This window comes from Oncorhynchus keta, chromosome 19 (genome assembly GCF_023373465.1).
Source record: "Oncorhynchus keta strain PuntledgeMale-10-30-2019 chromosome 19, Oket_V2, whole genome shotgun sequence".
Lineage (NCBI taxonomy): Eukaryota > Metazoa > Chordata > Actinopteri > Salmoniformes > Salmonidae > Oncorhynchus > Oncorhynchus keta.
In genome coordinates this window covers 46,539,494-46,566,645 of record NC_068439.1, presented here as the reverse complement: position 1 = coordinate 46,566,645, position 27,152 = coordinate 46,539,494, and the positions used below count along the sequence as shown (strand labels likewise).

Below are 27,152 nucleotides of genomic sequence, written 5' to 3'. Positions count from 1 at the left end.
TATTTGGCTAAGGTGTATGTAAACTTTCGACTTCAACTGTACATGTTATTCAATTATTGCACCCACACTGCTCGCGTGCGCCAATGAGCGTCTGCGTTGCCAAGCTTTAAAATAGAAGTCAGTTCTATTTGTGACTTTCCTATATCCTCATTGGTTTATAGAAGCAGATATCCATGTGCCATCTCCTCATTGGTTATACCTACGTGGATGATTGAAAGATGAACTGAGTTTGGTCGGTCGTCGTGGTAACTATGAAGGTTAGATGCCAATCGGCATATAAAGTCCAAAGAAGAAAAGGCCTGGAAGGAGGAGAGATGACTAGAAATGATTTGATTGACCCGTTTTATGTTTGGACTAATTGTAAGAGCAGAGGACCTTGTGCATTTCAGATAAAATAACTCAGTGTTTATATCCCAGGACAAATTATCTAGCAACAGCAAGATAGCTAAATAGGACAAATTAGCTGTCAACTGCAAGCTAGCTAGCTAAATTGCCATAAATGTTTAATGCTTTTTGATTAATATCTTTGGTTCAGAGTTTGTTTTGATATTTCAACCTGCGTGTCGTGATCACGTTTGGTGTGGGGGGACAAAATCTATTTGCGCATGATGGCACATGCGCACGGCTAGTTTAGGTACGGTGTAAATGTGAAATTAACACTCAGTGGTGTAAAAGAACCCCCAGTGCTGGTGTTAATAACTATAGTTATTGTTTTACAGTGTGGAGAGTAAACCAGTCTAATCAAAACCACACTGATCATTATTATACTTCCCAGCATGCTCTACTGCAGGTAGATTTTTTTTAAATATGTGTGTTTTTGCATGTACTGTACATTGATTAATTTATTAGTCTTATGTTACAGAAGGATGAATAACACATTTTTTCTAAACTAATCTAATCAATTAGTTAGATTTATTTCACCCTTTACTGAAATGGTTGTTCCAGTTTAAATGGTTTAGGTAGTGTTTTGTATTAAGTATCCTAACCCTGAAAGTCATTCTGAATGCACGTTGCGAGTGCATAAATATTCAAACTGTTGGATATCCTATCCCGTAATCCAGGAGTTTCCGAACACCACTAGGCCATCAACTAGGCCAATAAGAAAGGCCTTATGATATATGTAATGTCATGGGAGTTTAATTTTAATTATAACATTTGCCAAGGAACTCACTTGGTGAAAGCCCCAGGACTACTTCTCAAGGCTCGGGGTCCCGCTAGCAGAACAACTTCCGGGGAAACTGGAGAGCACGCAATTCAAATAAATAATCAGAAATAATATGGATTTTAAACATGTATGTACCTATAAGTGTCTTATATCGGCTGGAATCTTAAATTCTTGTTCATCTAACTGCACTGTCCGATTTACGGTAGCTATTACAGCAAAAACGTGCCATGCGATTGTCTGAGGACGGCGCCCCGCATCAAAATATTTTTCCACCGGAACAGGTGCACATATTAGAGTGGCCTTTTATTGTCCTCAGCACAAGGTGCACCTGTGTAATGACCATGCTATTGAATCAGCTTCTTGATTTGCCACACCTGTCAGATGTGTGGATTAACTTGGCAAAGGAAAAAATGTCCACTAACAGGGATTTAAACAAATTTGATTTGGCAAAATTCTGGGATTTTTCATTTTTGCTCAGGAAACATGGGACCACCACTTTTTATGTTGTGTTTATATTTGTGTTCAGTATAAATCAAGTGCTATGTTTTAAAATGTAGGTGTTGTATATTACTCTAGTAGAGCTATGCAAACACCACAATTGAGTTCCTTTTAAACACTTTAATAGTAAAATGGTGAACAATGCAACATAGTTAAGTCTTTAACACTTTCAAAAGTGTTCATGTAATACCAGTACAGTCGGACTCTTATGTTCCCTGAAAATAGTGTACAGTTTACACTTTCAGAGTTAAATGTACTCCATTGATTTTGGTGTGTAGTAAGGCCCGTCAGGTGCACTACCACTGTATGTAATAATGATCTATCTGGAGCTTGGGAAGGCTGTGATGGTTAAGCCAAACAATAAGGATGGGAGAGGGAGAATAGAGAAGGATAGAGGGAGAGGAAAGGGGGAGAAGACAAGAATGGTGGTAGCAAAGACAGAGGTAGAGAGAGAGAGAAAGAGAGATAGCTTCACACCATAGAGCAGAGCAGGGTGAGCAGAACAGAGCAGAGCAGGAGGTATCAGGTGTGGAACTCGGGAGTGTAAACACAACCATTACTTCCACCACTGTGCTTCAGTGTCTACTTCAGTGTGTGTGCCATAGGCGCCTGGTGCGTGTGTGCCAACAGACAGTCCACAGGTGCCCACGCAATATCAGTCAGGCATGAGAGCGACTCACAAAGCTTTTGGGGATCTTAGCATCCTTTAGGGATTGTTCTCTTCTCATGAGAAACAGTGAAAATAAAGCAAGGTTCAAATAAAATCCCCACAGTGATCACCATGGATAATGAATGAGCTATAAGTGTGGTGTTTTAATATTGATGTGGGGCGTATGTACAGCCAAGCCTTGTCAAGGTGATTAAGGTTGTCTGTCTGTCTGTCTGTCTGTCTGTCTGTCTGTCTGTCTGTCTGTCTGTCTGTCTGTCTGTCTGTCTGTCTGTCTCACCCTGCCCTGTCTGTCTGCCCTGATGCATCCAAATATCACCAGGTGCTGTTCACCCTGCCCTCAGTGTGTGTGCGAAATAGAATGAGAGAGAGACAGAGAAAGAGGTGGGAGAGAGAATAAGGTAGAAAAGGAAGAGAGCGAGATAGCGAAAGAGAGAGAAATCCTGCCTCTGTAGCAAGGGCAGAGAAGGAGATGTATACGGGAGCAGAGGCGCTTCTATATCAAATATCCGGTTGCTGAAATGCGCAGAAGCACCGCTGCAGCTGCGTTCCGCGTTGACTGAGCAGAGAGGGGAGGGGAGAAAAAACGGAGAGAGCGAGCGAGCAGCGTAGACGCAGTGGGACACAGAGTCAGAGAAGACTACACCGACGCACATAGCCACACAACAAATAAATAGAGAATCGACTCCAAATTGCGCGTCAACGAGCCCGACCCGAGCGGTGTGCGGCCGAAACCCTTTTCACCATGGAGACTGCGGTAAAAATACAATCTAAAATGTGAGATTTACGAAGGAAATCAGAAGAGAGCGAGAGAGTGGCTTTACCCCCTTATCTTGCGCTGGTGATTTCAATTCTGTGCTCCGTCTTCGTCGCAGTGTTTCTGGGGTAAAATGAAGAAGTTTAACATCAGGAAGGTACTGGACGGCCTAAAGGAGCAAGCGTCTTCCTCGGCTTCATCTGGCCAGTCGGGCACCCAGGAGAACAATTTGATGCAGGAGACCCTTCAGTCCGAGAATTTTCAACTCTGCAAGGTGGGCGAGTCAGATGCATTTATTATGCAGCTGTATCAAACATTTCTGTATCAAACGTCTCTATTTTCTTACTGCATATTGGCTGCCGCGTCTCTCGATATTGATAGACTACTTAACGCGCCGCCACCTATTATTATTGATAGCCTACATCTGTTATCATCTGATGAACGGTTAAACTACTATAGCTGACCACCTGCGTTTGCCTGGTCTTTTTCATCAACATCTGTTATGTAAAGGTGTTATAATAATGATAATATAGTTTGCTTCATAGGCAACGCCATCTGTCAATTCCCAGTGTTTGTTAACCCAGCTTGTAAAATGCGCATATGGCGAATGCGTTTAGAGATCTACCAATATAAAATAGGCTTTCCATCATAATTTAGCGTTTGTTTCTATACATCCCAGCATTAGCCTATATAGTCCTACCTTTATAACGATCTAGTAAATGCATAGGCCTACATATATCCCCCTTCCGTTCAAATAGACTGGTTTCATCGCTCATGCCATCTGCACTTCGCATGAACTGTCACACAGAGGGGTTGGGATTAAACAACCCGTTTCTTGCATAATTGTAATGGATGAACATCTCTAATGGATGAACATCTCAATCGCTGGGTCCCTGGCCGGTCCCACCAACACTCACCTTCCAGTTCACACACCCGATGCCCTCATTGATCCATAGAATAAGGCTGCGTCTGACATTTAGACCCGTGTTATCATGCACTGGCTCCCATTATTCATTGAATAGGTCTTGACAGAAGAATGGATGGGGTTAATAAGAGCTCACATTCGATTGACATGCACGCACTGCCGGCAAATCAGCTGGAACGAACGTAGCCCATCCTTAGGACGCCACTGCAAATCTATATTATCGTTGATACATAGGATACGTTGCTTTCTATTCAAATGGACAACCCCTTGAATTTTTGACTGTTTCTCACCTTAATTCAATTGTCATGTTTGGGCCAGGCCAAGATGGCCCGAACACGAGATTGAATTGAACACCTGTATAAGGGCTATTTTATTACACATGATCATGATCATGCAGCCACAGCATCAAGTTCACGGCAATGTGCTGTAGTCCCTTGACTATCCAATACCCCAACCCCTCTGCAGAGTGGAGCACAGACTTTTTTTTCAATGAAATCCATACTTTTTAATAAATCGTTTATCAAATTCCACTGGGCAAAAACTGGGTGAATCAACGTTGTTTCCACATCCTTTCAACCCTCCAAATATATGTTTATGAAGTTTAATCAACATGGAAAACTGAATGGATTTGCAACCACCGACTGTGGATGTAGCCCACTGGTGATTGTATTTATTTGTTTATTTGATGATTGTATGTATTTGTGTATTTGGATTCCCATTAGCTGTTGGGAAAGCAGCAGCTACTCTTCCCGGGGTCCACACAAAACACGAAACATGACAAGTCACAAACCACTGATACACTGATAGACAAGGACAGTCACACACATTTAAAACACACACACAAATAATATAATAATAATATAATAATAATAATATATGCCATTTAGTGGACGCTTTTATCCAAAGCGACTTACAGTCATGTGTGCATACATTCTACGTATGGGTGGTCCCGGGAATCGAACCCACTACCCTGGCGTTACAAGCGCCATGCTCTACCAACTGAGCTACAGAAGGACCACATAAAGGATACAAACAATACAACAAGAAAAACACATGTTTGTGTGTGTCCCACCACAGTCCCACCTCTCCATGAGAGGTTGTTCAATTCATTGTTCTTGTCTGTATGATGTCCTGTTTCATGTTTTGTGTGGACCTCAGGAAGAGTAGCTGCTGCTTTCCCAACAGCTAATGGGGGATCCTAATAAAATGTCAAATACCAATACTTTTTTTTAATGGTCATTTTGATGTTTGCTTGAGTTATTGGAGATGGAAGGATGTTCTATGTGATCATGGCTCTGTATAATACTGTGCGTTGCCGCGACTTCATTTGGACTTGAGGACAGTGATGAGACCCATGGTGGTATGTCTTGTGCAGGGCTTGCTGCTTTGTTCTGAGCCAGCTGCAGCTTTGCTAGGTCTTTCTTTGCTGCACTTGACCATATTGCCAGACAGTGATCAAGATGGGACTAGACCAGAGCCTAAACAACTAGTACAGTTGATTTTTGTGTAAAAAAACGCAGAACATCTTGTTATAACAGACATACCCCTCCCCATCTTCACAACAACTTTGTCAATATGACTTGACCATGATAATTGACCATCCAATGTTATACTTAGGAGTTTAGCTTCCACAACTTGCTCAATGGCCACACCCTTTATACATAACTCCAATTGAGGTTTAAGTCTTAGAGAATATTTTGAAACAAATACAATGCCTTTACTTTTAGATGTAATAATAATAATAGCAACAATTCATTTAATTTGTAAAGTGTTTTTCTCATACCCAAGGTGCTAAAATAATATACACAAGAATAATAAGAACAATCCAAAACACAGAACACAGATAACAATCAAAGCTATATACAGTTGTCGTCAGATCCGGAAGACATGAGAACAGGGTTAGCAGAGGTCCTTTTCTGAACAGCAAGGTCTTGGGCTGTGCCTTCAAAGGAGGACATAGACTCCCCAGCCCTAATAGTGTCTGAAAGTGCATTCCACAGCTGCGGAATCATGCAACTGAAATCCCTGTCATCCATAGCTTTTAATCTGCTGCGGGGCTGCTGACAGTAGACGGACCTGGAGGAGTGAAATGTGAATTATAGATTTGTCATTGAATGCAAGTCTAAGAATAGGTAGATTTGTTCTATGTGCTCTATTTACTATTTACTTTTTTTTTACTTTTGATTTTGTACACCAGCTTCAAACAGCTGAAAATACTATATTTTTGCTTATATTTCACAGCATTTTAGATGGTACAATGATTCTCTACACTGTACATTGCTTGTATTTTAGCAACCAAGAAATGGTGGAGCGATTTCTGCATATTGCACATTTTAAGACCACTTTATTATTAATCACCCATTCTGATACTGACTGTAACTTTTTATTTAGAATTCAGTGAGCTCACTGGTTTTGGGTGCTGACATGTAGTGTGTAGAATCATCCATATATAGTCATTCTAGCTTTGTGTAAGACCAGTGGCAAATAATTTGTAGAAATAGAGAAGAGTAACAGCCCAAGGCAACTGCCCTGATGGACACCGCACTGTACATACCTGATGTTAAAAAAACTTGAATTGAAGAACACTCTGTGTTCTATTGGATACATTTACGTTTCATTAAAAAGTAGACAAGTAAACAAGGGTACACAACAACAGAGGACATACATAGGTACACTGTAAGGTTTGAATAATTTCGACCAAATAGCGACTCTAAGAAGTCGGAGGTTCATTTAAAAGCTCTAGTCTGCACTCAACTCCGTGGAGCAGTTGAGGTGCTTGGCTACCCCTTGACATGACATTAAGCATACATACCATTTTTTTTTATCCCTTGGGGCGATGGCAGCCCAGCGTTGGGTGATGCTGCTCATTTCTACATGGCACAGTTTTGTGCGCTTTAACATGAATATTTGTTTATGCTCTTGGGAAAGATTAATATCATTAGGCCATAATGTAAATGATTTGTGGTAGCCTATATCATCGACTTGAAAACGCAGGGCTATTTGTGACATGTTTCTCTCCATCGCAAGAGTGCGCAAGGGTTTCAGCATTTGCGCTTGGCTAGACCCGTGTAGGCCTAATATCTGTAATGGTTGCCTAGAACAGCCTAAGCTACATGTCGCCAATTATTTTCGTGAAAATACAAATAAAACTAAAATAGGTCTTGCGGTTTTGATCCAGCCGGGTCCTGGAGTGTCATAATTGGGTTGGCACTCCAGGCACATATGGTCGAGGGGAAATGATCCAAATCCCAGCCCGTGTTTCCGCTGCTGCCTGCGCTAGGGCAGGTGTCTGCTCCAGTGGAGGGGCTCTTACGTAATATACTTTAGCACTCTGCTCTGCTCTGGCTTTAAGCAAACAAGTAGGCTACAACAACTCGCCGATTGACTTGCCGACTGATGCAATAGGCTCCAGTAGCACCAGCATATTGTGGTAGACCTGTCACGCCCCAAAGTGATTGGTTTTATTGCTGTGTTTTATTTCTACAGTAGTAATGTAATCACGACTAGTTGCTATGTGGGAGACGCCATCAAAAGAGATGGTGTTGTTAGTATTATCTGAAAATGGGCCTATGCACACACAATATGATGGAACCTAACTGTTACGATAAAAAAAAATCCCACATAAAATGCACGTTTTTTCTAGGGTCATTGCTGTTGTGCTCATTGTGTTGCTGTATATTTTTGTTCATTTGCCTGTTCATTTCAAGTGTTCATTCACAGACTTCAAATTGCGGTTTGAGTACGTATATCGATTGTATTATTTGGACAGAAAACTAACGTTACTCTGTTGTGAGAACGCTCATGAAAATTCCCTCTAACCATGATTTACCTGTTGTTTCCGCATCGCCCTGATTTTCTGCCCTCTCATTGGATGCCCAGACTGTCCGTCATGGCTTCCCCTATCAGCCGTCGTCCATGGCCCATGACCCAGTCCAGAAGATCCTGGCCATTGGGACCCAGAGTGGCGCCCTGAGACTGTATCCTTTCTGTGTGGATCTGTGTTTAACTCCATTGATTTGTTTGTGTTTTTGTACCCTGGGTTCCTGGGGAAGGACCTGCATGAGGCTACTCTCAGCCCAGACCAGCAGCAGGTAGGTGGGATGTATGGATAGATGGGTGGATAGACAAATGTTTGGATAGATGGATGAATGGATGGATTGAATAGAAAGACAATCAGAATGTCCTTGGAATAACAGGCTGAGCTCATGTTTTCGTATGTATAATCAGTCTACCCATATGTAATAACACATCTTACAGTATAATTGCGTGTTACATTGTAAAACAAAAAAATCCTGATATAGAGCTAGCAGCCTGTTTACAGGGCCAACAGCTTGCTGTGCTTCACAACACAAAGCAGTGGAATGGCACCACAGGGAGCCATAGCTACAGAGAGCACCCTCCCACTAGCTTGCCTCCTGCCTGCCTGCCTCCTGCCTACCTGCCTCCTGCCTGCCTGCCTCTCTGCCTGCCTGCCTCTCTGCCTGCCTCCTGCCTGCCTACCTCTCTACCTGCCTGCCTCCTGCCTGCCTGCTTCTCTGCCTGCCTGCGCCCGGCCCCTTTACTGTTCCAGCGTGTGTTCTCGCTGAAAAAACAACTCATTCAGGTGTGATTAAAGGGCGGACAGGTGGGCGGCAACATGCCTCTGTCTCTCTGCCTGTCTGTGTATGTCTTTTTGTCCCCCATGCTGTCTGTCTTTCTGTATGATGTCTGCCTTTGTTCCTGCTTGCGGTCTTGTACAAGTAGGCTTCTTTTCTATTTATTTCATGAATGAGATGAGGCAAAAACTAATCTCAGTTCTAATAGGTGCAGGATAACGGTGTTGATCTATTTGCATTGATATTAGATTGGTGTCAATCAAGATGTAACCATAGAGTTGTTGATATGCTGTTCAGTTTACATTGATGCAATATGTGCTTTCTTTGACTAGTTCAGTTGATGTTGAACTGTCAGTGAATGGTTCAGGGTTTGACAATTCTTCCTCCTCACTGATGTTGGTAGCTTTGAATTTGAGAGACTAGAAAAATGTCATGACTTCAGTCAGCTCTTTGAGTGATGTGGAACAGATAGGTTCTTATCTCTGGGAGAGGAAGGTGAATGGAGAGTCATGCAACTGCCTGCGCTTTTCCCTTTTTCGATCCGTGCTCTCGACGATGACTCGGCTCGCTCTTGCCTAATCTGATAATGATGATGCCTGGTAGGAAAGACATGCTCTTATTGTTACTTTTTTATTTGTCCTTTGATGAAGATGATTTGGCTGAGGGTCTAGTAGTAGACATGTGTTATAGCTGTAGTTGTGTAGCCCTTTGCTTAAAGTATGTCTATAGCCTCGTGATGTAGCACTAGATTTGTCTCTGTGGCTTGGTCTCTGAGTCTGATTGTATTAGCCTTATAGGACTACTTGCTCGCTATACTTGTAACTATTTTCTGTTGCAATCCTTGCAGCTCTAGCTCTTTGTCTGTTGTGTGGCTGTATACTATAGCCTTAGGTCTTTGATGGTCTGTCTGTCCTGTAGCTCTGTGTCTGTCCTGTAGCTCAGTGTCTGTCCTGTAGCTCTATCTCTGTCCTGTAGCTCTGTCTGTCCTGTAGCTTTATCTCTGCCCTGTAGATCTGTTTCTGCCCTGTAGCTTTATCTCTGCCCCGTAGCTCTATGTATGTCCTGTAGCTTTATCTCTGTCCTGTAGATCTGTTTCTGCCCTGTAGCTGTATCTCTGTCCTGTAGATCTGTTTCTGTCCTGTAGCTTTATCTCTGTCCTGTAGCTCTATCTCTGTCCTGTAGATCTGTTTCTGCCCTGTAGCTCTAGCTCTGTCCTGCAGATCTGTTTCTGCCCTGTAGCTCTATCTCTGCCCCGTAGCTCTATGTCTGTCCTGTAGCTTTATCTCTGTCCTGTAGCTCTATCTCTGTCCTGTAGAACTGTTTCTGCCCCGTAGCTCTATGTCTGTCCTGTAGATCTGTTTCTGCCCTGTAGCTCTGTCTGTCATGTAGCTATATCTCTGCCCTGTAGCTCTATGTCTGCCCTGTAGCTCTATGTCTGTCCTATAGCTCTATCTCTGTCCTGTAGCTCTATGCCTGTCCTGTAGCTCTATCTCTGCCCTGTAGCTCTGTCTGTCCTGTAGCTCTGTCTGTCCTGTAGCTCTTTCTCTGTTCTGTAGCTCTTTCTCTGTCCTGTAGTTCTATGTCTGTCCTGTAGCTCTGTTTTTGTCCTGTAGCTATATGTCTGTCCAGTAGCTCTATCTCTATCATGTGGCTTTATGTCTGTCCTGTAGCTCTATGTCTGTCCTGTAGCTCTATGTTTGTCCTGCAGCTCTATGTCTGTCCCGTAGCTCTATGCCTGTTCTGTAGGTCTATATCTGTCCCATAGCTCTATGTTTGTCCTGTAGCTATATGTCTGTCCTGTAGCTCTATGTCTGACCTGTAGCTCTATCTCTGTCCTGTAGCTATATGTATGTCCAGTACCTCTAGCTCTATCCTCTAGCTTTATGTCTGTTATTTAGCTCTATGTCTGTCATCTATCTCTGTGTCCAGTAGCTGTATCTCTGTCCTGTAGCCATATGTCTGTCCTGTAGCTCTATCTCTCCTTAGCTTTATGTCTGTCCTGTAGCTCTATCTCTGTCCTGTAGTTCTATGGCTGTCCTGTAGCTCTATCTCTATCCTGTAGCTATGTCTGTCCAGTAGCCCTATGTCTGTCCTGTAGTTCTATCTCTGTCCTACATCTCTATGTCTGTCATGTAGCTCTATGCCTGTTCTGTAGCTCTATCTCTGTCCTGTTGCTTTATGCCTGTCAAGTAGCTCTATGTCTGTCCTGTATCTATATCTCTGTCCTGTAGCTTTATGCCTGTCATGTAGCTCTATGTCTGTTCTGTAGCACTATCTCTGTCCTGGAGCTCTATGTCTGGCTCGTAGCTCTATGTATGTATTGCAGAGCTATGTATGTCCTGTAGCTCCATGTCTGTTCTGTAGCACTATCACTGTCATGTAGCTCTATGTCTGGCTCATAGCTCTATGTCTGTATTGCAGCACTATGTATGTCCTGTAGCTCTATCTCTGTCCTGTAGCTCTACATCTGTCCTGTAGCTCTATGCCTGTCATGTAGCTCTGTCTGTCCTGTAGCTCTTTCTCTGTCCTGTAGTTCTATGTCTGTCCTGCAGCTCTGTTTCTGTCCTGTAGCTATATGTATGTCCAGTAGCTATATCTCTATCATGTGGCTTTATTACTGTCCTGTAGCTCTATGTTTGTCCTGCAGCTCTATATCTGTCCCGTAGCTCTATGCCTGTTCTGTAGCTCTATATCTGTCCCATAGCTCTATGTTTGTCCTGTAGCTATGTCTGTCCTGTAGCTATATGTCTGTCCTGTAGCTATATGTCTGTTATGTAGCTCTATTTCTGTCATGTAGCTATATCTCTGTCAAGTACCTCTCTCCTCTAGCTTTATGTCTGCCCCGTAGCTCTATGTCTGTCCTGTAGCTTTATCTCTGTCCTGTAGCTCTATCTCTGTCCTGTAGAACTGTTTCTGCCCCGTAGCTCTGTCTGTCCTGTAGATCTGTTTCTGCCCTGTACCTCTGTCTGTCCTTTAGCTATATGTCTGTTATGTAGCTATATCTCTGTCCTGTAGCTATATGTCTGTTATGTAGCTCTATCTCTGTCCTGTAGCTATATGTCTGTCCTGTAGCTCTATGTCTGTCATGTAGCTATATCTCTGTCCAGTACCTCTATCCTCTAGCTTTATGTCTTTTCTGTAGCTCTATGTCTGTCCTCTATCTCTATTTGTCCAGTAGCTGTATCTCTGTCCTGTAGCCATATGTATGTCCTGTAGCTCTATCTCTCCTTAGCTTTATGTCTGTCCTGTAGCTATATGTTGGTCCTGTAGCTCTATCTCTGTCCAGTAGCTCTATCTCTATCCTGTAGCTTTGTCTGTCCTGTTGCTATGTCTGTCCTGTAGCCATGTCTGTCCTGTAGCTCTATCTCTGTCCTGCAGCTTTATGCCTGCCATGTAGCTCTATGTCTGTCCTGTATCTCTATCTCTGTCCTGTAGCTTTATGCCTGTCATGTAGCTCTATATCTGTTCTGTAGCTCTATGCCTGTCCCGTAGCTCTATGTCTGTTCTGTAACACTGTCTCTGTCCTGTAGCTCTATATCTGGCTCGTAGCTCTATGTCTGTCCTGTAGCTCTATGTCTGTCATGCAGCGCTACCGCTGTCCTGTGGCTATATGCATGTTCTGTAGCTCTATCTCTATCCTGTGGCTCTATGTCTGTCCTGCAGCTCTATGTCTGTCCTGTAGCACTATCTCTGTCCTGCAGCTCAACAGTATGTCCTGTAGCTCTATGTCTTTCCTGTAGCTCTATCTCGGTCCTGTAGCCTGTAAGGCTAGCTGTTATCAGTGTGACTGTGGCGAGGCTGTTGGCGGTGCTCGCCTCTCCTTTCTTCCCATGGAGGATAACAGGATGTGGCAGATCAAGAGCCTGAGCCTGGCAGCGGGCGGAGCTGAGCGGGCTGGAGAACTACGGCAGGGGAAGAGGAGAAGACAGGAGAGGGTCCCCAGATCTGCCAGCCTAGTGAATGGCCTGTGATCCTAAAAACTGTCCCGTTTGTGATGTTGGCCAGGGTTAGGACGATGTGTTTACTGTCCCTTTGGTAATGTCAGAGAGAGAGAGAGAGAGAGAGAGACGCATGTACCTACACACAGAAACACATCACACACACACAGAAACACATCACACACACAGAAACACATCACACACACACAGAAACGTTGAGAGAGACACAAAGAGAGAGAGAGAGAGTGAGAGTGGCACGGAAAAACCACAGAGCGATAGAGGAGAAGAGAAGAGGGGAGAAGGAGAGAAAATAATTCTCTTGATGTCATGCGTCACTTAACTTCTCAGCTAAGGTTAGACCCATGCAGCTCCTGTGCTTTTCAACAAGCATGAAAGTCATATTGATCTGTGTGTTGTAATGAGCCTTACTGCACACACACACATGCACACGCACACATGCACACACACACACACACACACCCTGTCTCAATTGTTTGGGATCAATCTGCATCATTAGGCTCTGCAGCAATATTTTCTTTGTCTCAAAATATGTAGGGAGCAATTGAAAGATGTCTGGCTGCACCAGCAGTTTAGCTGTATTAAATGATCTGCTCATTGAAGTGTGAGAGGATAGAGAGAAAGGACTGTGTTACTAATACAGACTGCAGAATGACCATATTACAGATGGTATATGTGGTAAAGCCCAAGGGGTACTTCCCTTCTTCAAGTAGCCACTCATCTAACATGCCCCTATCAGTGAAATGTTTGCAGTGGTTTCCAAGCTTTCATATATCCATGGCTTCCAGAATGGGAGGAAAGATGGAGGGAGGTGTTTCTACTGTATTGAACCAGGTCCGTAATCTGTGTGTGTGTTTTGGGTGGCCTGTGGGTGTTTCTATGCAGCAGTGCCTGGCATGATGACTCCTTCACACCAGGGTGGGTGAGCAGGGGAAATAGCAGTCCTATAACCCAGCCGGACAGACACAGATCAATGGGTCAAATTGTCGCGCCGCACACCGACAGATTGTCTCATCACCGGGGCAGAGGGTGTTGGAGAAATCACACACAGAGGTAAACACACACACACACACACACACACACACACACACACACACACACACACACACACACACACACACACACACACACACACACACACACACACACACACACACACACACACACACACACACACACACACACACACACACACACACACACACACAGAGATGAATGCTCTGGCACACATACACATAGGTACACGCGTACACATACACGCACAGGCACACACATTGCAGAGTTGTACACTCCATTTCCATCCATGTTGCCTCTTTGTTGTTTTATGCATTATTGGTCCACAGTATTGGTATTACAATGCGACTAGAATCTCTATCTGGCTTACCCCTTCCCTGCTGTAGGGATCTGGTTGTAGAGATCTGGCTGTAGAGATCTGGCTGTAGAGATCTGCTGTAGAGATCTGGTTGTAGGGATCTGCTGTAGAGATCTCTGTAGAAATCTGCTGTAGATGTCAGGCTGTAGAGATCGGCTGTAGAGATCTGGTTGTAGAGATCTGGTTGTAAAGATCTGGTTGTAGAGATCTGCTGTATAGATCTGCTTAGAGATCTGGCTGTAGAGATCTGGTTGTAGACATCTTCTGTAGAGATCTGGCTGTAGAAATCTGCGGTAGAGACGTGGTTGTAGAAATCTGTTGTAGAGATCTGCTGTAGAGATCTGGTTGTAGAGATCTGGCTGTAGAGGTCTGGTGGTAGAGATCTGGCTGTAGAGGTCTGGTTGTAGAGATCTGCTGTAGTTGTCAGGCTGTAGAGATCTGCTGTAGAGATCTGGTTGTAAAGATCTGCTATAGAGATCTGGCTGTAGAGATCTGCTGTAGAGATCTGGCTGTATAAATCTGCCTTAGAGATCTGGTTGTAGAGATCTGCCTTAAAGATCTACCGTAGAGATCTGGTGGTAGAGACCTGCTGTAGAGGTCTGGTTGTAGAGATCTGGCTATAGAGATCTGGTTGTAGAGATCTGCCTCAGAGATCTGCCGTAGAGATCTGCCTGTAGTGATCTGCTGTAGAGGTCTGATTGTAGAGATCTGCCTCAGAGATCTGCCTGTAGTGATCTGCTGTAGAGGTCTGATTGTAGAGATCTGCCTCAGAGATCTGCCGTAGAGATCTGCCTGTAGAGATCTGCCTGTAGAGATCTGCCTCAGAGATCTGCCTGTAGAGATCTGCTGTAGAGGTCTGGTTGTAGAGATCTGGCTGTAGAGATCTGGCTATAGAGATCTGGTTGTAGAGATCTGGCTATAGAGATCTGGTTGTAGAGATCTGCTGTAGAGGCTTAGCCTCTTACAGAGTGGTCCTGTGTGGCTCAGTCTGTAGAGCATGGCACTTGCAATGCCAAAGGCAGTGTGTTCGATTCCAACTGGGACCACCCATACATAACATGTATGCACGCTTGTCTGTAAGTCCTTTTGAATAAAAGCGTCTGCTTACATGTATATTATTATTCTATATTGTGAGAGTAGAGCAGCTAGCTGTGATGCTGGATTGAGAGAGAGAGAGAGACTAATTAAACAGCACAGGCCAGCCAGCCTCACAGAGAAGAGATGTTCCATTTTCCAGGTCAGAAGCCACTGTGCATTTATCTATTGATCTATTTGTAGTTTTATCAGATTTTTAAAATCATTTTGGATTTTTTTACCCTTCCCTTCCCTGGTCTGGCGTCTCTCGTCGTGAGCTAACCATTTCAGATGGCACTCCACAGTACAGTCCAGGCCTGGGGTTGTGTGTGTGTGTGTGTGTGTGTAAGTTTGCGTGTGTATGTGGGTGTCAGTATTTACATAATGTGCTGAAGCTGAGGGGAGGCAAGGCTGAATGAGACAGCAACAGAGAGGCCGTTCAAAGTAGCCTAGCTGCTGTGTGTGTGTGTGTGTGTGTGTGTGTGTGTGTGTGTGTGTGTGTGTGTGTGTGTGTGTGTGTGTGTGTGTGTGTGTGTGTGTGTGTGTGTGTGCGTGCGTGCGTGCGTGCGTGCGTGCGTGCGTGCGTGCGTGCGTGCGTGCGTGCGTGCGTGCGTGCGTGCGTGCGTGTGCATATGTTTGTGTGTCTGGCTTTTGTATGCACGTGTGTGTGAGTGAAATTAGCATGTGTATATTTTACAATCTCACCATGTGTGTGTGTGTGTGTGTGCGTGTGCATATGTTTGTGTGTCTGGCTTTTGTATGCACGTGTGTGTGAGTGAAATTAGCATGTGTATATTTTACAATCTCACCGTGTGTGTGTGTGTGTGTGTGTGTGTGTGTGTGTGTGTGTGTGTGTGTGTGTGTGTGTGTGTGCGTGCGTGCGTGCGTGTGCATATGTTTGTGTGTCTGGCTTTTGTATGCACGTGTGTGTGAGTGAAATTAGCATGTGTATATTTTACAATCTCACCATGTGTGTGTGTGTGTGCGTGTGCATATGTTTGTGTGTCTGGCTTTTGTATGCACGTGTGTGTGAGTGAAATTGGCATGTGTATATTTTACAATCTCACCGCGTGTGTGTGTGTGTGATGCGTGCGTGTGTGTGTGTGTGCATATCTTTGTGTGTCTGGCTTTTGTATGCATGTGTGTGTGAGTGAAATTAGCATGTGTATATTTTACAATCTCACCATGTGTGTGTGCATATATCCTGCATTCACACAGGCAGCCCAATTATGATAAATGTTTCACCAATTGGTGTTTTGACCAATCAGATCAGCTCTGAAAAATATCTGATGTGAAGAGATCTGATGTGATTGATCAAAAGAACAATTAGTGGAAAAAATATCAGAATTGGGCTGCCTGTGTAAACAAAGCCTATATACACTCCCCCACATATTTATTTGGACAGTGAAGCTAAAACCAGCATTTTGGATTTGAGAAATGTTTCTATGAGAAAACAGAACAGAATGGCATTTTATTTGAGGGTATTTCCATCCATATCTGTTTTAATGTATAGAAATGAATGGAGTCACTTTTATTGTAAATAAAAATATAATATGTTTCTTGACATACATTAATGTGCCCAGCAAACAGGGGACTTCCTAATGACATTAGGCAACGTTCCTATTAGGTCCCTTTAAGGGTTTTGACGAGATGTTATCCCAGTGACGTTCTGAGAACATTCTAGGAAGATTACAATATATCATTAAGCTCAGTTTGGTCGCAGAATAATGTTGTAATAAGGCATTTTGATGTCCATTAGGGAACATTACGAAAATGTTCCTATTTGGTTCTGATTGAACATTATCCATGGGACATTCAATGACCACAAGGAAACGTTCACTTGGTTTAGTCCCTACCAGGACGTCACTGAGGACCATGCCAGGGCCTTTTTAGGACATTCTCAGGGCTTTCATGTTACTAGTCATTAGGACGTCACGTGATGGTCCCAAGGGAACTTCCCTGCAAAAAACAACTGTCGTTAAGACGTCCTCGGAACGTCACGAAATGGTCACCTAAAGTGGTCAGGAATTTGCATCATGGTCCCCTGGAGGTTTTGTCTAGTTCCTGGTTTGTTACATTCCGGGATGTCCTAACGACTCATTTTTGTTTGCAGGGTGGATGGAAAATCATGAATGAATCGTGAATAATGATAAGTGAGAAAGTTACAGAGGCATAAATATCAACTCCCCTCCTCCTCCTCCTCCCCGTAAACGTAATAGATTACAAAAAGACGAACTGTAATACGTTAAGAGCAAAAAAGCATGATTACTTTTAAATTCAGACAGGATGTTTGTGAAATAAATCTTTGACACCTTTCTGTTTTCTCAATTACATTTAAATCATCATTGAAAAAAGGTGCAAGTTTAAGTTCCACCTGAGCGAGTCTGACCACTATGATGACACACTAAATGTACTTTAATGGATCGCAGGAAAAGAGCAGGAATAGGCTTTCATAGGTTACAGTCCAAGCTATGTCTTCCAATGGTGTGACTGCTGTCGGCATCCAAAGATGATCTAACTTGAATAAACGCTTGGAGGACGACAGCAGTGGTGTAGCCTACGGGCGATACGGATATCACTTCTTATTTAACTTTTTGCACCACAGATTGTGGTTGTTGTGGATGGCTGTTCACAAATGTAAACCGTATGTGTATTTTAATGTAAGTTGCCTATCAATGATTGTTTTTGTGGCCAGTGGACAGCCAGTGAAAAATGTGCCCTTGCGTCAGCTGCATAGTGCAGATCCAGGGCCTGATTAATGTCGGGCTTACATGGGATGAAGCCCGTAGTGGGCCCTTGAGACAGAGAGAAATGGAAATGTGTATATACAGTTGAAGTCAGAATACATTTATCCAAATACATTTAAACTCAGTTTTTCACAATTCCTGACATTTTATCCTCTTAAACATTCCCTGTCTTAGGTCAGTTAGGATCACCACTTTATTTTAAGAATGTGAAATGTCAGAATAATAGTAGAGAGAAGGATTTATTTCAGCTTTTTCATCACATTCCCAGTGGGTCAGAAGTGTACATACACTGAATTAGTATTTGATAGTATTGCCTTTAAATTGTTTAACTTGGGTCAAATGTTCCGGGTAGCCTTCCGCAATCTTCCCACAATAAATTGGGTGAATTTTGGCCCATTCCTCCTGACAGGGCTGGTGTAACTGAGTCAGGTTTGTAGAAGTCCTTGCTCTCACACACTTTTTCAGTTCTGCCCACAAATTTTCTATAGGATTGAGGTCTGGGCTTTGTGATGGCCACTCCAATACCTTGACTTTGTTGTCCTTAAGCCATTTTGCCACAATTTTGGAAGTATGCTTGGGGTCATTGTCCATTTGGAAGACCAAGCTTTAACTTCCTGACTGATGTCTTGAGTTTTTGCTTCAATATATCCACATCATTTTACTCCCTCATGATGCCATCTATTTTGTGAAGTGCACCAGTCCCTCCTGCAACAAAGCACCCCCACAACATGATGCTGCCACCCCTGTGCTTTTCCAAGTTGTTTAAAGGCACAGTCAACTTAGTGTATTTAAACATCTGACCTACTGGAATTGTGATACAGTGAATTATAAGTGAAATAATCTGTCTGTAAACAATTGTTGGGAAAATCACTTGTGTCATGCACAAAATAGATGTCCTAACCGACCTGCCAAAACTATAGTTCGTCAACAAGAAATGTGTGGAGTGGTTGAAAAACAAGTTTTAATGACTCCAACCTAAGTGCATGTAAATTTACGACTTCAACTGTATACAGTATGAGTCAAACGTTTGGACACACTTATTCATTCAAGTGTTTCTTTATTTGGACTATTTTCTACATTGTTGAATAATAGTGAAGGCATAAAAACGATGAAATAACACATATGGGGAGATTGGAGTATTATTATTTGACCATGCTGGTCATTTATGAACATTTGAACATCTTGGCCATGTTCTGTTATAATCTCCACCCAGCACAGCCAGAAGAGGACTGGCCACACCACATAGCCTGGTTCCTCTCTAGGTTTCTTCCTAGGTTCTGGCCTTTCTAGGGAGTTTTTCCTAGCCACCGTGCTTCTACACCTGCATTGCTTGCTGTTTGGGGTTTTAGGCTGGGTTTCTGTACAGCACTTTGAGATATCAGATATCAGCCGGCTATATATATATATATATATTTTTTTGATTTGATATGGAGTCATGTTATAACCGAAAACGTGTTAAACAAATCAAAATATATTTCATATTTGAGATTCTTCAAAGTAGCCACCCTTTGCCTTGATGAAAGCTTTGCACACTCTTGACATTCTCTCAACCATAAGTTAGTCACCTGGAATGCATTTCAATCAACAGGTGTGCCTTGTTAAATGGTCATTTGTGGAATTTCTTTCCTTCTTAATGTGTTTGAGCCCATCAGTTGTGTTGTGACAAGGTAGGGGAGGTATACAGAAGATAGCCCCATTTGGTAAAAGACCAAGTCCGTTTTATGGCAGGAACAGCTCAAATAAGAGAAACAGTCCATTATTACTTTATGACATGAAGTTATGTTAATCCGGAAAAGTTCAAGAACTTTTACTGTTTCTTCAAGTGCAGTCGCAAAAACCATCAAGCTCTATGATAAAACTGTCTCTCATGAGGACAGCCACAGGAAAGGAAGACCCAGAGTTAACTCTGCTGCAGAGGATCATTAGAGTTCCCAGCCTCCGGAATTGCAGCCCAAATAAATGCTTCAGTGAGTTCAAGTAACAGACACATCTCAACATCAACTGTTCAGTGGAGACTGCGTGAATCCATCCTTCATGGACGAATTGCCACTACTAAAGGCCAACAAGAAGAAAATACTTGCTTGGGCAAGAAACACAAGCAATGTGTATTAGACTGGTGGAAATCTGTCATTTGGTCAGATGAGTCCAGATTTGAGATTTTTGTGAGAGGCAGAGTAGGTGAACAGATGATCTCCGCATGTGTGGTTCCCAGTATGAAACATGGCAGAGGAGGTGTGATGGTGTGTGGGTTCTTTGCTGGTGGCACTGTCTGTGATTTATTTAGAATTCAAGGCACACTTAACCAGCATGGCGACCACAGCATTCTGCAGTGATATGCCATCCCATCTGGTTTGCTCTTAGTGCGACTATTATTTGTTTTTCAACATGACAATGACACACCTCCAGGCTGTGTACGGGCTATTTGACCAAGAAGGAGAGTGATGGAGTGCTACATCAGCTGGTTGAGAGAATGCCAAGAGTGTGCAAAGCTGTCTTCAAGGCAAAGGGTGAAGAATCTCAAAAATAAAATATATTTTGATTTGTTTCACACATTTTTGGTGACTACATGATTCCATATGTGTTATTTTGATGTCTTCACTATCATTCTACAATGTAGACAATAGAAACAAAGAAAGAAAAACCCTTCAATGAGTAGGTGTGTCCAAACTTTTGACTGGGACTGTATATACAATGCCTTTCAAAAGTATTCATCCCGCTTGGTGTTTTTCTATTTGGATTTCATGTAATGGACATACACAAAATAGTCCAAATTGGTGAAGTGAAATGAAAGAATTAGGGAAAAGTGGTGCGTGCATATGTATCCCCCCTTTCGCTATGAAGCCCCTAAATATGATCTGGTGCAACCAATTACCTTCAGAAGTCACATAATTAGTTAAATAAATTCCAACTGTGTGCAATCTAGGTGCCACATGATCTTTCACATGATCTCAGTATATATACACCTGTACTGAAAAGCCCCAAAGTCTGCAACACCACTAAGCAAGGGGCACCACCAAGCAAGCGGCACCATGAAGACCAAGGAGATCTCCAAACCGGTCAGGGACAAAGTTGTGGAGAAGTACAGATCAGGGTTGGGTTAATAAAAAAATATCCCAAACTTTGAATTTCCCTTGGAGCACCATTAAATCCATTGTTAAAAAATGGAAAGAATATGGCACCACAACAAACCTGCCAAGAGAGGGCTGCCCACCAAAACTCACGGACCAGGCAAGGAGGGCATTAATCAGAGAGGCAACAAAGAGACCAAAGATAACCCTGAAGGAGCTGCAAAGCTCCACAGCGGAGATTGGAGTATCTGTCCAAAGTCTTAGATGAAGGAGACAGAAGGATTTTTAAGCTTTGAGTCAAATGAGACATGGATTGTGTATGTGTGCCATTCAGAGGGTTGATGGGCAAGACAAAAGATTTAAGCGTCAATGAACACTTAAAAAAACTGTCAGATCTGCAATGCTGCTGGGTTTTTCTCGCTCAGCAGTTTTCCGTGTGTATCAAGAATGGTCTACCACCCAAAGGGCATCCTGTCAATTTGACATGACTGTGGGAAGCATTGGCCAGCAGCCCTGTGTTACGCTCTCAACGCAGGGGGGTTGTGAGTACAGTCAATGTCATTGCACTGAAGGGCTTTTTTAACATCTGTAAAGCTGCTGTTCCCTTTTCTAATCTCACTAGATGGAAGTGGTCACCATCCCTGTCCACTTGGACAGTGTATATTTATTTCACAGTGTTTTTCAACCCAAAGTCTCTTAGCCATGACAAGCTCTACAGGATGACTTTTGAACAATAAAATAGGTTGTCATAGAAATCATCTGTTTGTGATGTCATTCCAGATCCTATTAAATAATGTGCTGTTTGTACAATTACCTATTCCTATAACTCTACTGGCTCCTGCTGCCTCTCCAACCAACCGTCCTTTATCTCTCTGCTGCTGAGCCCCTGTCCTGCCTAGAATGATGGCTGTGTGTGTGTGTGTGTGTGTGTTTGTGTTATTCTGGTTCGCTCATGGAAAAGTTTTAGTGAGAGATTAAACTTTGTCTTTACTCAGAAAACGATGCTCCCTTCCTCGTCCGCCACCCGACAGAGGCCTAACAGGCAGACAAGGAATAGAGGAATATAATATAAATGGTGGGTACTGTGGATCAGACTGGCTACTTGTAAACCATGGAGTAGGTTAATCCACAGTCAGGACTGAAGTGGCATGATGTGGCCATGGTAACCAGAGTATGTGGTCCCCAATCTGTGGTGCATTGCACTCCCAATGAGGAATTCTACGCCTGAGTTATCTTAGAGAAATTGAAATGGAGTTTACCCACTGTGTATTGGTCTGTTTGCTTACCCTTCTTTTGTGTCAGTCTCTCTCTCTCTCTCTCTCTCTCTCTCTCTCTCTCTCTCTCTTGCTCTCTCTATGTCTCCTCTTCTCTTTTTGCTCTCTCTTTCCCACCCTCCCTCCTCTACTCCTTCTCTACTGCTTTTGATCAACACTCCTCTCCTTCCCCCTGGCACTGCAGATGGTAGTGTTTGGGTGTTGGTTGTGTGTGTGTGTTGGCCAGGTGAGGTAGAAACCAGACTGTGCTGTGCTGTGTCCCAGTGCAGTCCAGGCCAGGCTACCTGGTCGTGGGGACGTCACCTACCTGTTCACTAATTACAGTCAATAGATGGCAGCACACACTTGACTGGCTCCTCACTGTAAATACAGGCCTCATTTGGACGCTGAGAGGGGAGACATACAGGTACACACTGCAAACACGCGCGCACACACACACCCACACAGGTTGAACACATGGAGGCAGGCACACACACACACAGAAACAAGCAATGTAGAGACGTACACACACACGCACATACACTTCATTACATTTAGGGGGTGACAGGCCGGCGGGAGGCTGGAGGCTGCAGAGAGGCTGACAGAGTGTCTGTCATTCAGCCAGTGGGTCTTTCCATCAAAGGTTGCCCAGGGCCCATAGATCCATCTTATCGCCCCCACACTTCAAAGAAATCCTTCCAGGGCTGCCTGCTGCAGTCGATGGATGCCCCCGGCGAGGCAACCTTAGTGGGCCCATATCTGAGGATCTCTCCCTCTCTCCTTCCAATTACCTCCTGCCTCCATGGTGGAGGGGAATAGCTAATTCTAGAGAAAGGGAGGGAGGGAAGAGAGTGTCATTATGAAGGGCTACTATGAGCTTGATGAGTGAAAGGCAGAGCCAGTGTGTGTACTGAACCCCCTCTTTAAAAAAAGTATTAAACTAGAGGGGAGAAAGAGTTCTTGAATAGGGGCAGTGTTCACTTTACCAACATTTTCTCCTACAAAAGGGTGTTTGTGTGACTCGTAGATTGGAATTCATGCTAAACATTCTTAAACATAATGCCATAATTGTATTATATAAATGTCACATCGTATCAAATGTCATATCATAATGTCATAGTCATTGTAATTTAAAAGCTCAGATTAGAGTGACAGGTACAGTAGAGGCTGGGATCTGTTTTTAATGCTAGTACCAGTCATCTGCATTAACCAGGCTGTGGTTGGCTCCAGTGATAGAGTAAACACATGCAAACACAGCTTACCCACCTAATATTTAATGAATAGCATTAATACCCACCTATTATGTTCAATCAATAGAAAAGTTTAAAGTTTTAATGTCCCGTGTACAAGTACAGTGAAAGGCCATTCTTGCAAGCTCTAAACCCGACAATGCAGTAATCAATAACCATGTAATACTAGAAAAATCATATATAAGGTAGAACAATAACACAGGGTCAATTAGTTCTGGTACCATATTTACAATGTGCAGGGATACTGGAGTGATAGAGGTAGATACAGTATGTGAGGGTTCAGGTGACTAGGAATCCGAATGTATGATAAACAGAGTAGCAGCAGCGTACAATATATGAGGATTGCATGTGAGTGGGCGTGTGTGTGTATAGTCAGTATAAAGGTATGTGCATATTAAGCGCGTGTGAGCAAATGATGAAGTGAGTGTTTGTGTGTGTGTTGGAGTGTCAGCGTGTGTGACACTCCAACACACACACAAACTACTACTCGCCTCCTGTCATTTTGGAAATGTTAACATATATTTTTCTACCTCGACATCCCTGGCTGTCCCCATCCCTGAGAGTAATGTGATGACATGACAAGGCACTCACAACAGGCTTTAGAGTGACAGTTGGATCTGTCTGAAATGCCAGTACAACAATCATGTGCAGGTTGAGATAGTAGCATGCAGGTTGCATTGGTAACCAACATCTCTGAGAGTGATGTGATGACATGGGACCTGACTCCCTGGATCTTTGCCCATTCTTCAATACAAAACTGCTCCAGTTCCTTCAAGTTGGATGGGTTACGCTGGTGTACAGCAATCTTTAAGTCATACCACAGATTCTCAATTGGATTGAGGTCTGGGCTTTGACTAGGTCATTACAAGAAATGTAAATGTTTCGAATTTACTTAACTGACTTGCCTTGTTAAATAAAGGTTACATTTTTTAAATATACATTTTTTAAATAGCACATCCCCACTCTCACCTCCCCAGTCCTGCCATAGTGTAATCTAGGAGTCCCCTCCCACAGGAGACTCAGCTGCTATGGAAAACTACAGAGAGATAGAGGCTATGGAAATTGGACACTGGCTACGGGTATAACTGGGTTTGCTGCACTGTACGGCCGGTTGGAAGAATATCCATGGAAGTGGACAGTCCAGACTATACAGAAAATTAGCCAATGTTACCTAGTGTTGATTTTTCAGTGTAACATTTCTAGTGTAGATTCAGGGTTAAATTAACTCTGTAAGAGTGAAATTAACACTCGGTCATGTAAAATTACCCCCGTGTTGGTTTTAATAACCACTGTTGAGTGTGAAAGTGTGATTGTGTCAGTAAAACATTCTCATTCTCACCGCACTCATCATGATCAGATTTCCCAGCACGTCTACTGCAGCCCCGATGGAGCTATTGTGTGTTCCTGGTGTAACTCGGGCAGTTGCTGTTGCCATCCTGTACCTGTCCCACAGGTGTGATGTTCGGATGTACCGATTCTGTGCAGGTGTTTTTCAGAGTTAGTAGAAAGGCCTCTTTAATGTCCTAAGTTGTCATAACTGTGACCTTAATTTCCTACCGTCTGTAATCTGTTAGTGTCTTAACAACCGTTCCACAGGTGCATGTTCATTAATTGTTTATGGGTCATTGAACAAGCATGGGAAACCGTGTTTAAACCCTTTACAATGACGATCTGTGAAGTTATTTGGATTTTTATGAATTATCTTTGAAATACAGCGTCCTGAAAAAGGGGCGTTTCTTTTTTTCCTGAGTTTACGCAGTGGCGATACCAAAATAAGTGATCTAATGATTCTGTCTCTTCGTAGCAAAATCTGCAAAGCTGAGATGGTTGTATGCCCAATATACATAACATTCCGTTTGTGGCAAGAATTTTGTATAATAATTTCAAGTTCCGAATCAGGTGTTGTTTTGCATAGCAGTTCATGAATCATGTGCCACGGAAATTACATATTGCAAATCTCAGTGTATTTTAGTATTTTCAAATTTCACTGTAAGGTCTGTTGTATTCAGCGCACGTGATAAATCAACTTTGATTTGATTTAAATAAGAATTTGTTCTTAATTAAGACAGTCGTGAGCCTCACAAATGAGCGATTTAATACTGGTTGGAAATAATGTGTTTGAATGTAGGGTTTAACCATGGTAAAGTTGTATAGTGTGTTGGAACGTAGGGCTTAGGTGTGGTGAAGGGGTTTAGTCTGGGTTTGACTGCGAGGTTTTGGGAGATATCTTTGATGTATGGCGGAACCTGCAAGTCTTTCCCCTGGTGTTTGACGCTGTGAAAGCGTCGCGGTGCATGTCGAATACTGAGCCTCCGCTGCACTCTATCCTTTTAGGCTCCCTTTCTCTTTTTCTTTCTTTACTTCTCACTCCCTCTCTATCAGTCTCGCGCTTCTCTCGTCTTATCTCTTTCACACTCTCCTTGTCTTTTCTCTGTCATTCTCACCTTTTCTCTTCTTTCTTTCTTTCTTTCTTTCTTTCTTTCTTTCTTTCTTTCTTTCTTTCTTTCTTTCTTTCTTTCTCTTTTGATCTCTCTGAGTTACTCCTCTCTATCCCTTCTCTCTATTCCCTCAGTGTATGATGAATGATCAGCATTACTCTGACTGTAAGCCTAACTTAATTAGATCACGGCCCCAGCCCCAGGATCTGCCCATCAACATTGTATAAATAATATATCATATTATTGTCATGTAGATGTGATGGTATTTACTCCCAGCCACTGCTCTCCTGTTCTGTTGCTCCTCCTCCGTAGGCAGCTGATGACAGTGTCATCACAGTGAGAGTATGGGGAAGACGCACACACACGTTCTTGCGCACGTGGGGTGACTCAGGCTTTAATGCCTAGCCACGTGGCTGTCATGATACATTGCTGAGGACCTGTATTAATGTGTTTGTGTGCGTGCACGTTTTTTTGTCTGATTGTGCTAGAATGCAGATTTTTGTTGTGATGTCAATATACGAATGGGGGAGGCGCAAAGAGAGGGATGGAGAGATGGGGGGAGGGCATCAGGGGAAAAATTTACTAGTGTGTGTCTAGAAGCAGAGGGTGGTCGACCATTGTGTCTGTTTGCCTTAGTATCATCCTCTTAGTAGTGGGAGTCAGGGGAAAGAGCAGGAGAGAAACACACTGTTCTAAAACACAACTACTGCAGTCAGACAGACAGTCAGACAGTCAGACAGTCAGACGGACGGACGGACGGACGGACGGACGGACGGACAGACAGACAGACATACTGTAGCTGCCATAAATACTCTGTAGTTGTCACGTTTTAGGGAAGAACCCGATGCAGACAGTGTCGAAGTAACAAAAGTTTATTACTGGAACAAGGGCAAAACGACAGGTCAAGGTCAGGCAGAGGGCAGTAATCAAGATCAGAGTCAAAAGATACAGAATGGCAGTCAGTCAAAAATGCAGGGCGGTGTGACAAGGTAGAGAACGGCAGGCAGGCTCAGGGCAGACAGAGGTCAATAATCCAGGGCGGTGTGACAAGGTAGAGAAAGGCAGGCAGGCTCAGGGTAGGCAGAGGTCAATAATCCAGGGCGGTGTGACAAGGTACAGAACGGCAGGCAGGCTCAGGGCAGGCAGAGGTCAATAATCCAGGGCGGTGTGACAAGGTACAGAACGGCAGGCAGGCTCAGGGTCAGGGCAGGCAGAATGGTCAAAACCAGGAAAACTATAAAAAAGGGAACTATAGAAAAAGACAAGAGCAAGGGACAAAATTAATTGGCAACAGAAAAACAGAGAACACAGGCTTAAATACACTGGGGTTAATGGAGAAGATGGGCGACACCTGGAGGGGGGTAGAGACAAGCACAAAGACAGGTGA

At 43.3% G+C, this 27,152-nt stretch overlaps 1 protein-coding gene across 3 annotated transcripts in view; it reads left to right on the top strand.

The window, feature by feature from the left end:
* The first annotated feature begins 2,819 nt into the window (after positions 1-2,819).
* LOC118398375 (syntaxin-binding protein 5) overlaps positions 2,820-27,152 on the top strand; it is a 157,639-nt gene continuing 133,306 nt past the window's right edge. For all 3 annotated transcript variants that reach the window (XM_052470656.1, XM_052470655.1, XM_052470654.1), the window contains exons 1-2: positions 2,820-3,361; positions 7,892-7,989. In XM_052470656.1, the coding sequence (XP_052326616.1) occupies positions 3,221-3,361; positions 7,892-7,989 (239 nt within the window). In that variant the 5' untranslated portion in view covers positions 2,820-3,220. The remainder of the gene's footprint in view (positions 3,362-7,891; positions 7,990-27,152) is intronic.